At 45.9% G+C, this 14,439-nt stretch overlaps 1 protein-coding gene across 3 annotated transcripts in view; it reads right to left on the minus strand.

Annotated features, from left to right (window-relative positions):
• Positions 1-10,068: 10,068 nt before the first annotated feature.
• PTGIS (prostaglandin I2 synthase) overlaps positions 10,069-14,439 on the minus strand; it is a 41,759-nt gene continuing 37,388 nt past the window's right edge. For all 3 annotated transcript variants that reach the window (XM_040436450.1, XM_040436451.1, XM_040436452.1), the window contains exon 10: positions 10,069-11,914. In XM_040436450.1, coding sequence (XP_040292384.1) covers positions 11,617-11,914 — 298 coding nt within the window. In that variant the 3' untranslated portion in view covers positions 10,069-11,616. The remainder of the gene's footprint in view (positions 11,915-14,439) is intronic.

Here is a 14,439-nt window from a genome sequence, read left to right on the forward strand (position 1 = left end):
GCTCCTTCCCATTTCGTTCCAGAGCATATTAAGAAGGATATCCTGGCAGGCAAGGACGTAAATTTGGCATCCATTTTGATTGCCTCCCAGGATATTTCCGAAAACCGGGTGATTAACTGCGGAGAGGTTTCCGTGATTCTGAAGGCCAAGGATGCTCGGCTGAATAGGAAGTTGTCGGTTTCCGAGTTCGTCCTGGCCTTCAGCCTCTACAGGGATGTAATGTGCTCCGCTCACCCTAATCGCAGGGAAGAATTAGACACCTACTTGTACCGGATTGCGGATTTGGGGCACAAGTACGGCGGCTCGGCATTTTACGACTATCATCGTTCGTTTTCTGCCAAAGCCGCCGCGGCCCTGAATCAATTTCAGTTCATGTCCAACTGGGCAGACTTGGACATGGAGTTATTCTGCCGGCACTTTGCAGGTCTGAAGGCTCCCCTGTGTGCCATCTGCCAATCTATCTTTCATTCCACGGAATGGTGCTCTAATCCGGTGCAAGATCCTCAGTCAGCACCCACTCCAGGTCCTTCCGGGTCCTCCAGGTCTTCCTCGTTATTAGATAAACTGGGCAGGCCAATTGTGTACCTCGGTAGTAGCCAGGTGTGCAACAATTTTAATGCCAAGGGCTGTGCTTTCAATGCGTGCCGAGCACTGCACATCTGCTCTCTTTGTTTTCGGGCTCACCCTCGTCCTTCCTGTCCCAGGAAGTCAGCCAGGGACTCCTGACTAGCCGACCTCAACTTGGAGCTACTGGCTGCACTCCTGCAGGGCCACCCAGATCGTCCCTTTGTCACCTTCTTATTGGATGGGTGCAGAGAGGGGTTTCCCACCGGCATTATCACGCGCCCTCAGGGCTGCTGGATGGGCCCCAATCTGCTATCCGCCTCCAGTGACCCTGAGGCGGTGACCACCCTCATTCAGGCAGAGGTCGACAAAGGGTTCGTCATTGGTCCCTTCCTAAAGATCCCGTTCCAGTCGTGGCGCATCAACCCTATCGGCCTTGTCACGAAGTTTTCATCCAATAAAAAACGTCTCATTTATGACCTCTCCGCGCCTCATATGTCCTCCATTCCCAGTCTTAATTCACTCATTCCGTCTGAGGAATATTCCATGCAGTATTCTTCAGTCGACGAGGCCATCCAGTACATTCTTCAAGCAGGTGTCGGGGCTTGGTTGGCCAAGGTAGATATTACCGATGCTTTCAAGCTGCTTCCAATACACCCGCAGCTTTGGAAGTACTACGGCATCCAGTGGGCAGATAAATTTTACTTTGCCAACCAGCTTACTTTTGGGTCCAAGAGCAGCCCTTGGCTTTTTGAACAACTTGCCAAAGCCCTGCACTGGATTCTCAACCATCACGGTGGCTTATCCATGGTCGTTCATTATTTGGACGACTTTCTCCTCATTGAAAGGCACAGTCAGGTCCCTTCCATTCCCCATTCACTTCTGGATATTTTTTCCCGACTCCAGGTTCCCGTGGCCACGGCCAAGACTGAGGGTCCGGCCACCACAGTCACCTTCCTGGGCATCATTTTAGATACCGTTAAAATGGAGGCTAGCCTCCCCAGCGAGAAGTTGCTCAGGATCCGCTCAGCCATTTCCCAGGCAGTTCAGTCTCACTCACTGACCAGGGCGGAGCTCCAATCCTTGCTGGGGATGCTTAACTTCGCCTCCAGAATTATGCCTCAAGGCAGGGCCTTCCTTTCCAGGTTGTTATGTCTCCTGCCCTCTGCCCCGGAGCAGGATTCTGTCGTCCATCTGGACAGCCAGGCCATTGCAGATCTCGACATGTGGAGCAGTTTCCTCTCTGACTGAAATGGCATTTCTTTGTTCGTTCCGCAGTGGGATTCCTCTTCCCCCATGGTTTTCTCCGACGCCGCCGGTTCCTCCGGGTTCGCTGCCATTTTCAGGTCTCATTGGCTGGCTGCCGGATGGCCGCCAGAATTAGCCTCAGACTCTGCAGCTCTAAAATCCTCCCCCCTTTTGGAACTGTATCCCATAGTGGCGGCTGCTCAGGTCTGGGGTCACCACTGGTCTAACACTTCTGTGACGTTCATTACAGATAGTCAGACCTTGGTGGACATTGTCAACAAGGGCAGGGCCCAGTCCCCCAGGATCATGGCGTTGTTGCGCAAGTTAGTGTGGTTATCCCTCCACCACAATTTTCACATGCGCTGCGTACACATCTCAGGCGAACAGAATAGGGCTGCGGACGCCCTTTCCCGTGCTAATTTTGCGATTTTCTTTCAGAAAATGCCCGACGCGGATCGGTCAGGCACGCCGGTGCCCCAATTCAGCGCCCTCGTTCTGGTTTAGATTCGCTCTTAGAGGAGGCCAAGGGTCTGGTCGCCAAATCGTTGTCACGCAATACGGCAAGGAATTATCAGGCTGGCCTAAGAGCGTTTGATAAATTCTCTAAGAGTCATCCGAGGGGTCAACACTCCGAAATCTCCTACATCATGGCCTTCTTGGCCTATTGTCACTCGCATCTCTCTCTGTCATATAGTACCATCAGACTTTATTTAGCCGGACTTCAACATCACGCTATGCTGGCTACTCCTCATCACAGGTCCTTTTTTTCCATCCAAGCTATTAAAGTCACCCTCCGGGGCATTCAAAAGGAGGGGAAGGGGTCTGTGAGCCGTAGGCAACCAGTATCCAGCAAATTGTTCAGGGATCTCTCCTCGACATTGGATGGTAATCCTTTTGGGCCCTCCACTAGCCTGATTCTGAAAGCGGCCATGTATCTCACCTTTTATGGGTTCCTCCGGCCCGGAGAGGTTCTGGCCGGTCCAAATCGTAAAAACCATCCTCTGAAGCAACATCTGTCATGGGGCCAGGGCCATTACACTCTCCTCCTACCCTCCACCAAAACCAATCAGACGGGTCCCCCCTCTGAGGTTAAGTTCTACCCAACCTTGAACAATTGGTGCCCAGTTCAAGTGCTGCATCAACTGACAGCACTCATCCGAGGTTCATTGCCCGATAGCCCACTCTTGCCGCATGCAGGCAAGCCTCTCAGCACCTCTCAGTTTATATCGTATATCCGTGCCCTCGCCCAGGGACTAGGCTATGACCCCAAGGTAATTTCGGGGCACTCATTTCGCATAGGGGCGGCCTCCGCTGCTTCTCGACATCAGGTGCCAGCCCACGTCACCCGGTCCATGGGGCGGTGGCGATCCTCCTGCTTTACCAGGTATATACCCAATCCTCAAGTCGAGATATCTCATGCCTTTCAATCACTGGCTTTGTAATTTGTAATAAAAGTGTTGTACCTACCTGTTGTTTTTTGCCCCCTTTTTCTCACTGGTTTACCCGCGCCCGTGGCGCCCGGCACAATTCAGCCACTATGTTCAGGGCAGGTTTCTCTGCGTACGCCGAAGTTGTCCTAGCCCAGCGATCATGTGACCAACTGAACCCGGTCACAGACCACAGCGCCCGCATGACTTCCGGTCCTCTAGCATAAAATCCAAACAGACGCAGAGACACACAGCGCCTGCATCAAGCCATTTGCTACCCGGCCATGGTGAGTCTATATGCCATATATCTATGCTACATATCCATGCCATTTATGCACTAGGTACTTAGATTTAATTCGCTGCTCTATTCATGCACAGACAATTCTTGTGATACTTACCACATCAATCTAACTTATTCATTACCCAGATCCTTGATTCAGTTTTATGCCCCACCAATCAGTAATAGTTCATGCTACAGCCCAGTCCTGATCACTAGGTTCTCCTTTAACAAAGACAGCATTTGCCTTACCTGTCCTGTATCCCTCTTACTTTACCTACCCTTTACTCTCTTTTTTACCAATGTCATAATCTGAGACCTGTATGTATGCATATGTATGTGTATGTGCATGTATGTGTGTGTGTGTGTGTGTGTGCAGAAACGCACATACACACTCATATATGTATGTGTACAATTCCTCCTATTCTCTTATTTGTTTCCTCCCTTACTATATGTCAACAGTATGCTATGGTCGGCACATCTAGACGCCAATAAAAACGTTATATTTATACTCCTTTACAGATCCCTTGAGAAAGGTCTTTGACAGGACCGAAACGTTGGGACACATTATGGCCTACAAAGATATGTGATTTATGCTGATATCATTATGATGGCGCGACCAGTCATATATTGACAAAATCTGTGAATACTTTTTTGTACCAATAATAAATTTGCAAAGCAAAAGACATTGGTGTGCCGTGGATTATCTCTATATACTCTGCGACTGAAGTCCTCTGCGAGCACCCACCATTATACTCAGGTGTGCGGTCTCCACAATTTCCTTAATTGAAGACTTCCGTGTGGATCCAGCACCCAGACTATATGTCTCAGAACACGTTTTCATATGATCTTGAAGCAACTACCAATATCATCGCCCAGGTACAACTGGGTAATGATTTTCTACAAATTCCCTCACAGGAATGGAAAACCAGAGATTACACACGTGATCAACGAAGACTGGTTTCACTGCAGTTACATTGCAGTACACTCACCGAGTATCACAAAAGCGGTCGCATACTGAGGGGACTACGGTCCCATTTGCGTCCCACACTTTTTCGTGATGACCCTGATTTTTGCAATCGTTTTGAAAGCATACTTAATAAGTGCTCTTTTGATTTAATGCTCCTGACCATAGACAAGGCTCATCAAACAATTGGCGAATTAACGAAACAGATTGAATCCACAGAAAACCAACTCTCAACAGTATTGCCACAAGAGGAGTGGACAAACCTAAAGGAGAAAACTACCAAACAGATTTCCGAGTTCCAGAAGCTGATAGAAAATAGGAAAAGAACAAAGTTAATCAGAGACGCGGAAGACTATCGCTCCAATCGAGTCTACAGGTGGAGGGATCCCAACTTTCGGCCACCACGAGACAACCGCCAACAACACTTCTCCGCAAGTTCCTCCGGATCCGAAAGCGACCGATCCTACAACCAATACAACTCCCAACCTTTTTTAGGACGAGGACGGACATGCCAACGCTACAACAGAAAAGAACGCGGAGGGGCAAAAGGCACAGACACCGACAACAGAATCCAGACTCGCTCTCAGGTAAAGTTGAGAACTTAGTTGTCAATATTTCCTCCATGAACCTATCTCCAGCACATATCGCAGTCTTACAAAAAGGATTAACCTTTTGTCCTACCACTCCTCTTGATACATTTCATTTGGAATTAGAATTACAGCGATTTTTTCGCAACATAAGATTAAAGCACATTTCAACCAAGCAGATCCCATACCAATCCCATCACAAGCCAGCATTTCAGACCCCCTATCATTGAAGAACTTAGATCTGAGACTAAAAAGCACATTCATGCCTCCCAGAACCTACCACCCAGCAGAAACCTATATCTCTTTCACATACCAATCCATTCAACAGATCATCAAGGCCCAACAGACTGGTAAATTTAAACACACCAATAATCTCCCCATAGAAGAACAAAGGGCTATCACGGAATTACAAACAAACCAGGACATCATTATCAAACCTGCTGATAAAGGCGGCGCAATAGTAGTCATGGACAAGTCCATGTACATTACTGAAGTGCAAAAACAATTGAGTGACTCTACTACCTACCTGCCATTACCATCCAACCCAACATTCACGTTAGCCAAAAAAATTCAGTCCACCTTATCGCACTATCAAGAATTAGGCATAATTGATAGCAAAACAACAACTTATTTAACCAAACAACATCCAATAATCCCAGTTTTTTATATCTTGCCCAAAATACACAAGAACCTCGAGAACCCCCCTGGAAGACCAATCGTTGCCTCCACTGAATCTATCCTGTCCCCCCTCTCCATTTACCTAGACCGTATACTTACCCCACTCATCAAGACGTCACGATCATTTTTATTAGATACCAATGACTTCATCTCCAAAATTAAACAGATCCAACCAGAACCAGATACCATTCTGTTGACTATGGATGTCAACAGCCTTTTACGTCCATTGAACATGATAAAGGCATCAAAGCCCAGCACACTTACTTGGCTACTGCCTCTACTTTAATCCCCACACAACAGGAATTCTGCTATCTTGCTCACCTTAGTGTTGCAGGAAACTACTTCCTCTTTGGGGATCAGTACTATGTTCAAAAACGGGGTACCGCGATGGGGCTAAACGTAGCCCCGCCCTATGCAAACGCTTTCATGATCCACTTTGAGGAACAGTTTGTCTACAAACATCATCTTTTCAAGACATGCGAAAATATGGCTCCGATTTATCGATGATATTTTCTGTTTGTGGAGAGGTCCTTATCGAGTGCTTTGCACTTTCATCACCACCTTGACAATGTCTACCCAGAACTTGGTTTCACTATCATAACCAATACCGAGAAAATCAGCTTTTTAGATACCTTAGTCCTGAAGGATCCATCTGGTCACATTCAATTTGACCTCTACAATAAAACCAACAGACAGGAACAGCCTACTACATTACACCAGCAACCACCCTAGAGCCACCAAAGCATCACTCCCTAAATCTCAATTCACAAGGTTAGAAAGAATAGTAACAGATCCATCAACTTTACAACAGAGACAATCAGATATGAAATCAAATTCAGACAGAGAGGCTACCCTGACCAACTGATTACCAACAAACCGACAATATGCAAACAAACTACCTCACAAACTACCATTCCCTCACCACGGATACCATGCATCCTCACATACCACCCCCTTGCCCCAAAAATCCAACAAACAATCAGAAAACAATGGTCTATACTGTCACAAGCATACCCCGAGATCCCAGAGTTTCAGTCTCCCCCCATCACTTGTTACAAAAGATCACAAAACATTAGGGACCACCTCATCCGTGCAGATATTGGACCTTTAAATAAAATACCAAAACAGCGTTTTTTACAGAATCCAAAATACGGCACTTTCCCGTGCCTACACTGTGCCCAGTGCTCGAGTGTGATCAAGGGCAACTTTATTACACATCCACACACTGGCAAAAGATTTCCTATCAAAGGATACTATACCTGTGATTCCTCATTTGTCGTTTATTTAATTAAATGCCCGTGTGGACTTTGCTATGTGGGTGAAACCACGCAACAAATAAGGAATCGTATTTCTAAACATAAATCCACCATCAGGACTGAACAGTTTTTGTTACCAATCCCAGCACATTTTAAGGAGCACAACCACCAGATCTCCTCCTTACGCTATCAGGTTTTGGAACAAGTTAATACCCCACGGAGAGGCGGTAACAGGATCAAAACATTGAAACAAAAGAGAAAGCTTCTGGATTCACCGACTGGACACTTTATCCCCGAGAGGCCTTAACCGGGAATGTGACTTTTACTGTGATCTTTAAACACTCAATCTTTAAACATTTTTCTTATTTTTCGGATTGTGGACTGCTATGGAGCCATAATGTTATTTCTTTGATATTAATATGCATATACTTCTCCTTTATTTCAGGCTCCCTAGTCGGATATATTCATAGTCAATATACAAGTTGGTGAGAAAAAAACCTTTCCCCCCCCCCCCCCCCCCTCCCCCCCCCCCCCCCCCCCCCCCCACCCCCCCCACCCCCCCCCCCTCCCTTCCCCTCCCCCGTACTTTCCTTCCACCCTTCCCCCTCTTCCCCTCCCCCTCCCCCTTTTTCTCCCTTTCTGTCCCCCCTCTCTCTCATCATAGATTATATTATAGTATAATATAGTATAAGATTATAGTACATATAGATACGTATATGCTTAGATACTTATCTATGGAACCTAGAACTATATAATGTGATTTGTTCGCCTTTTGTCTTTTGTTTTTTGTTTTATTGTCTATTGTGCGGTTTCTTGTTTTATTCCTCATATTTTAGCACGACGAGAACAGAAGCAATTACTTAATTATACTTTAAATTATTCCTTCTATATATGTATGTGACCCCTTTTCACCAGAGAAAACCTTTCCCATTCATTTCAATCATAGCTCTAGCATAGAACTGTATATACTTTTTATTTCATAATATTCTCAATATCTTTCTCTACAACTCCTCTTCTTCCTTCTAATCTACCAGCAGAGCGATCCCCCGCCAATTATTTCCTTTTTCCTAGGCACAACAGGTTACACATCCCAGAATAAAGCTATCTTTCATTTCTCTGCCCCAGCACCTAGTGCGCATGCGCATACTGCGGCCGCGGTCACGCGGCTCACATGACGTCACCAGCGATCATGTGACCAACTGAACCCGGTCACAGACCACAGCGCCCGCATGACTTCCGGTCCTCTAGCATAAAATCCAAACAGACGCAGAGAGACCACAGCGCCTGCATCAAGCCATTTGCTACCCGGCCATGGTGAGTCTATATGCCATATATCTATGCTACATATCCATGCCATTTATGCACTAGGTACTTAGATTTAATTCGCTGCTCTATTCATGCACAGACAATTCTTGTGATACTTACCACATCAATCTAACTTATCATTACAGATCCTTGATTCAGTTTTATGCCCCACCAATCAGTAATAGTTCATGCTACAGCCCAGTCCTGATCACTAGGTTCTCCTTTAACAAAGACAGCATTTGCCTTACCTGTCCTGTATCCCTCTTACTTTACCTACCCTTTACTCTCTTTTTTACCAATGTCATAATCTGAGACCTGTATGTATGCATATGTATGTGTATGTGCATGTATGTGTGTGTGTGTGTGTGCAGAAACGCACATACACACTCATATATGTATGTGTACAATTCCTCCTATTCTCTTATTTGTTTCCTCCCTTACTATATGTCAACAGTATGCTATGGTCGGCACATCTAGACGCCAATAAAAACGTTATATTTATACTCCTTTACAGATCCCTTGAGAAAGGTCTTTGACAGGACCGAAACGTTGGGACACATTATGGCCTACAAAGATATGTGATTTATGCTGATATCATTATGATGGCGCGACCAGTCATATATTGACAAAATCTGTGAATACTTTTTTGTACCAATAATAAATTTGCAAAGCAAAAGACATTGGTGTGCCGTGGATTATCTCATATACTCTGCGACTGAAGTCCTCTGCGAGCACCCACCATTATACTCAGGTGTGCGGTCTCCACAATTTCCTTAGTTGTCCTAGCCCTGACCATAAATTGTAAGGCTGTTACCAGCCTGCATTTGTGGGAGGGGCGTCTGGCTATTTATTCACCTACCTTCGCTCAGCCAGGCGCCCGAGCCTCACGCCCCTCCCTCCCGCCCTTTTTTCAGGCTTCCATCAGGTATGCCCCCTTTTTCTCACTGGTGTACCCGCGCCGTGGCTCCCGGCAATTCAGCCACTATGTTCAGGGCAGGTTTCTCTGCGTACGCCGACGTTGTCCTAGCCCTGACCATAAATATATATATTGTTTTAAGCATTTTTTTGCTTAGGATTTTTTTTTTAAAAACCACACAGTGGAGGAGGGAGGTTTAATTCTTTTAAAGGGATATGATTATTTTAATTGTGGGACCATTCCTAACTCGCAGCACAGGGAATTAGCCCCTGTATATTTGCTGCTGCTTAGACTAGAAAAGAAGAAATTGTGTAAGTAAATTTCTGTATGTCGTCACAGCTGCACATATTATATATATATATATGGAAAAGTTGCAAGATCGCGTAAGACTATGGCCTCCTCATACCTGGTACTCTGCCTTGTTCTTCATTTTCTGACATTCCTACCCTACTGTCGTCTTCCTAAATAAAACTGTAGTGTGCTCGTTTTGTGGTACTTGTGCTTGACCCAGTCTGCCTCCCCAGTATTAACCCAGACCCAGCCTGCCTCCAGTATTAACCCTTGGTTATCTTGACCTCTCCATCTGCTCTCCACCACGCTCCTGCCTAAGATCCTCCATTTGGATTGTGCTCACTTCCATATGGTGACCAGTATGATGTTACATAAGCTGCTCATTGAGTGGAGCTCTTTGTACCTTATCAGCGAGAAAGGGTTACATATTTTTTTTAACCATAAATGAAATTAATATTGGTTTGCACTAGATTCCTTGAGTGACCAGTTCAGTGAACCCCTCATCCTCCCAACCCTTAGTCCCATTGATTTGTGGCAATGTTAAGTTTTTATTTTAAACTCTGTTTATTAAAAACGAGTGTGTGGTATAGTCACAAAGCAATGATCATGCTTCCAAAATTTCATACAAAAGTATAAAAATACATTTAAAAAGATAAAGTTACAGTGTGGCACATACATAGTTAAAACTGAAGAAAACAATGTCACAAGTAGGAAAATGTTAATAATTTTGGAGAAGTCAAAGAGTAGTCTTGAAGAGATATCATGAGCGGAGAACAACACCATGTCCACACACGCTTAGATTTTTCAGGACCTCTCCATTCTTGTATACAGACTTCTCTTATGGCAGTATGGCATGTATTATTGCCGTCTATTTAGAGACTGATGGTGGTCTCTGGGCCATGCTGATTGTTAAACAGTCCTGGCATGTCTCAGCACACTTCCTGCTTAGGGTGCAGCATTGTACAATATGGAGGAAGCAGTGCCAGTTTACTCCTCTCTGCTGAACTCCATCGCTGCCACTGCAGCCCCAGTTGGTTGGATTTCTGACATAGTGGACATAACACAATTGTAGTAAGACAAAGGCTAGTGTCATCCACAGCAGAGGCTCCAGCAGGCTGCTCCTGTAGCGTCTCCCGGATCTGGCGTTGTCATACTGCGCCTGTCCGCTGGACCTTTTTGACTAGAATAGGGTCTGACAGAGATCCGATAATATGCAGAAAATCAGACGGACAAAAAACCGCTGCATGCAGTGTTTTTTATCCGACGATTCCCGGGATTCTCTGCTAGAACTGCCGGCCGGATCACCCAGCTGAAGATGTGAAAGTAGTCTAAGAGGGACATAGTGCAAGTCTGTCTGCAGGTTTCTGGTAGTTACACTAAAGCTCCTAAACACATACTGTATATGTTAAAAGTTAGATGAAATGGCTATTTCAGCTGACCATAACTTAAAAATGTTATGCAAACAATCATTCATTATGGCTGGTCGCAGAAATTTGGTCTGTTACGTTAGAAAATTTGACCATGATCGGCTAAAACTAGATGTGTATGGCATGATTATCTGAATTCTGCCAATCATTTGCCAATTTTCACAAGCCCACTCCTAGAACCACAGCGGCGTCTTTCCCTACGTCTTTTTACTTGGTCTCATTGACCTTGTTCACCTCTCGTTCGCCATGGCTCCTGGCTGTGTTGAAAGGGATGCTCTGGTTCTGCTGCCAATGGGCTTCAGATACTGGTTCTTCTCTAGCAGAGCACTACTCTTCTCTGCCTCCAAGGCACTGCTGCCCATACACCTCATGTATAGCACTGGAGCCTAGTATGATTATATATCGTGTACCAGATGAGGTGTGTGTCATGTATTGAGTAGCCTCATCAGCCAGTAGTCTGCATGTTACTGGTGCAATTGTTCATATGAATGATCACATGGATGATTTACAGTGCAGTCAATCACTGATCAAAATCTTATGGCTAAAGACAATTTAGAAAGAATTCTCTAGTGAGTGATGGAAGGGTAATCTCATTGTGACAGTGTTTCCTGGAAGGGCCGTGTCCTGCAGTGCTGAGAATCCACTCCATAGATGTTGTCCAGTGATGCCCTTCCTATAAACACAGGAGCACCCCTAATAACAGCTGTCCATTCTGACTATATGCATGGTACTGTCTTTCTGATGGATTTTGGATCGGGACTCGTTCAATGACTGCCAGATTGATCTGACAGGAACATCTCATGTCCTTATTACTTGGTAGATACCTATTTATATCGTCTGCGTATCGAAAGACCACATCGCCTTCTGGATGGACAACCCCAAATCCATATCGCTTCTTGTCAAACTCAGGCAGTGTCTCTTGTGGGTTTTTCAATTCGAATTCAAAATTGAGGAGCATGAGCCAAACAAACCTGATGAAGAAGAGAGATGTGTTAGTGGAGGTCCCTGAGGTGGCTTGTGACATTGATAAGGTAAGGGACTGCACAACATTCAGAGGACATTCAAAGCCCTTTCCCATAATTATCAGACACAGAAGCCTCAATTCCAAAATGTAACAAAAATGGATAGTCCAGAACCTCTGATGGATAGTGTGCTTTGTAAGGGTGGTGCTCTTAGTAAGGGCAGTGTGGTGCATTGAAGAGGGCATTCTGTAAGAGAAGGTGGGGGGTCTAGTGAGGATAGCACTCTTTGTCAGAGTATTGTTTTTACTGAGAGTGATGTGCATATTGTGAAGGTGGTGTGCATAGTTAGGGTTGTGCATTTGGGAGGATGGGTTTGCTTGGTGAGGGTGGTGCTTGTAACAATGGCAGTTGGCAGCCGCCAGTGTGCATCGCATCCTGCTATGTACCTCAGTCGAACTGCACACAAGGCTCCTCCTCTCCGCTACAGGCTCCGGACCCACTTTCCTGCACTGTCGCAGGCGGCGACAGCTTCAGTTGCACCTTGTAGGAGCAGCATGCATCCTGATCTTTAAGGTGCATGCACGCCCCTGATTCTGCCTTCTCTCCAACGCCGGCCAGGCACCACCTTTATAAGGGTGCTTCCCCCTTTCTGTGATGCCTGAGCAATATGTAGTTTTCTACAGCGAAGGTTTCCAGCTCGTTGTTCCTGTGTTGTTATCCTGCTTCCGACCTCTGCCTGTATCCTGACCTTGTCTCTGCTGATCCTCCTGTACCTCGCTGATCTAAAGTGTATGATTTGGATTGTCGACCACGCCTCTGTCTGCTGTTCAGCTTGTTACACCTGCTGAACCTGAGCTATTCAGCTTTACTGTCTAACAGCTCCAGCTCTGCTTAATCACCAACTCCGCTCTGCTTCATCTGACTCTTGCGGTAGCGACCTGGTGTCTCCCCTGCAGCTAAGACCAGCTTCGCATCCTGGAGCGGGATAAAGGGTGAAGACCAGGGGAACTCTTAGATTCCGCTCCCAAGTTTGGCCCAAAGCCAAACCGGTAAGTGGCACAGCGGGCTCTTGCCGCAAACCCCAAAGGAACAAAGTATGGGAGTGGTAGTGTCTCTAATAATCATTCACAGTGGCAATCCTCAAATCGATACTCTTAGGGCCATCAGTCATAGGAGGGCACACCCTTCCTTTCCTCGGGGCACTCCCAGATATGGGGGGCTTCTGGCTGATGTTAGTTCAGCAGCCCTTGGTGTAATGAGGGTTGTACTGATGCAGGCAGGAGACGTAGGTGCTTGGCCCGCGTTTGGTGCTAGAGTCTGTTAGCAGGCCAGTTGTAGCAAATAAACATCTCTTTAATAAATTTTTGAATAAGAGTTGGAGCACACCCAACGGTTCAAACAGTTTCAAACAATTCACAGTGCAAATCTTCCCTGATAGCAATGTATGGATATAGGCCAGGATGAGGACTGTAGTACTCTTTCCAGAACCATGTCTAAAGGTGATGGATGCTTTAGCAATGTCTCTCTCAGTGCAGTAAAATCTTTAGCAGCCTAGGCCTCATGCACACGCCGTGTCACATCCGTGTTATTTGGCTGTTAGTACCATTTAAAGTTATGGTTGGTAGGGAACAGGGCTAAACACCCTGTTCCTACCCTTTTGATAGGAGTGTGACATGTCCTGCTTCCTGCCAGGAGGGGTAGTGCCTGTCCAGAGACAGAGCGGAGAGGAAGGATATGGCAGAGCTCCTATTTCTAAGAAGATTCTCTAAAGAGAATACCAAAATATGTCCTCAAGTAAATCCTTGAGAAGTCAGACACCAGTGTGACAGCTAACACTTGCATAAAAGACAATGCTGAAGGTGAGTAACTACAGCTAAGATACCAATCAACCCGACTATCATTAGGCCAATTAAAGCTAGCATCTGGATCTGATAGTGGACATCTACACTTACAAGTGCTAATATTCAGCCATCCAACCTGCCTCCATATTCCTTACTGGTGCCAGAAAATTGCACTTGGAATACGCTGCTATTGAATGTATTGAAGTTAGACTTTGCACTTATAAAAGAGACTGGTATACGTTTACTTTTGGCCTCATATTTCAAAGTACATTTCCACTGCATCGATCCCCAGGCAGCAACAGCCTGAGGTGACACAGTGACACTTCAATCAGGACCAGTATGAACTCCCATCCTATGCTCCGCTCCTCAGGAGCTCCTGCACTAACACAAGAGTTACTGAGCTAGGGGTGGACCCAAGCCTACACCTAACCTCTACACTCCGGGTTTGCTCCTGCCACTTTGTTGACTGTTTTTCTAGACCTGGTGTGAGTATCTTCCATGCTCTGATGGCGAATTTCTTGCTCCTGTTACCTCCAGATATTCCCCATCCTGCCTGCTGCACCAGGCTGGAATGCTGTTTGTAGAGATGTTGTGAAGATTATTCCTTTGCTCTGGTGGTGGACATCCTGCCTTCTATTACCTCCATATGTTTCATCAGCTGTGCTACTTCACCAACTTGGACTGTTGCTTGTA

This window comes from Bufo bufo, chromosome 6, assembly GCF_905171765.1.
Source record: "Bufo bufo chromosome 6, aBufBuf1.1, whole genome shotgun sequence".
Lineage (NCBI taxonomy): Eukaryota > Metazoa > Chordata > Amphibia > Anura > Bufonidae > Bufo > Bufo bufo.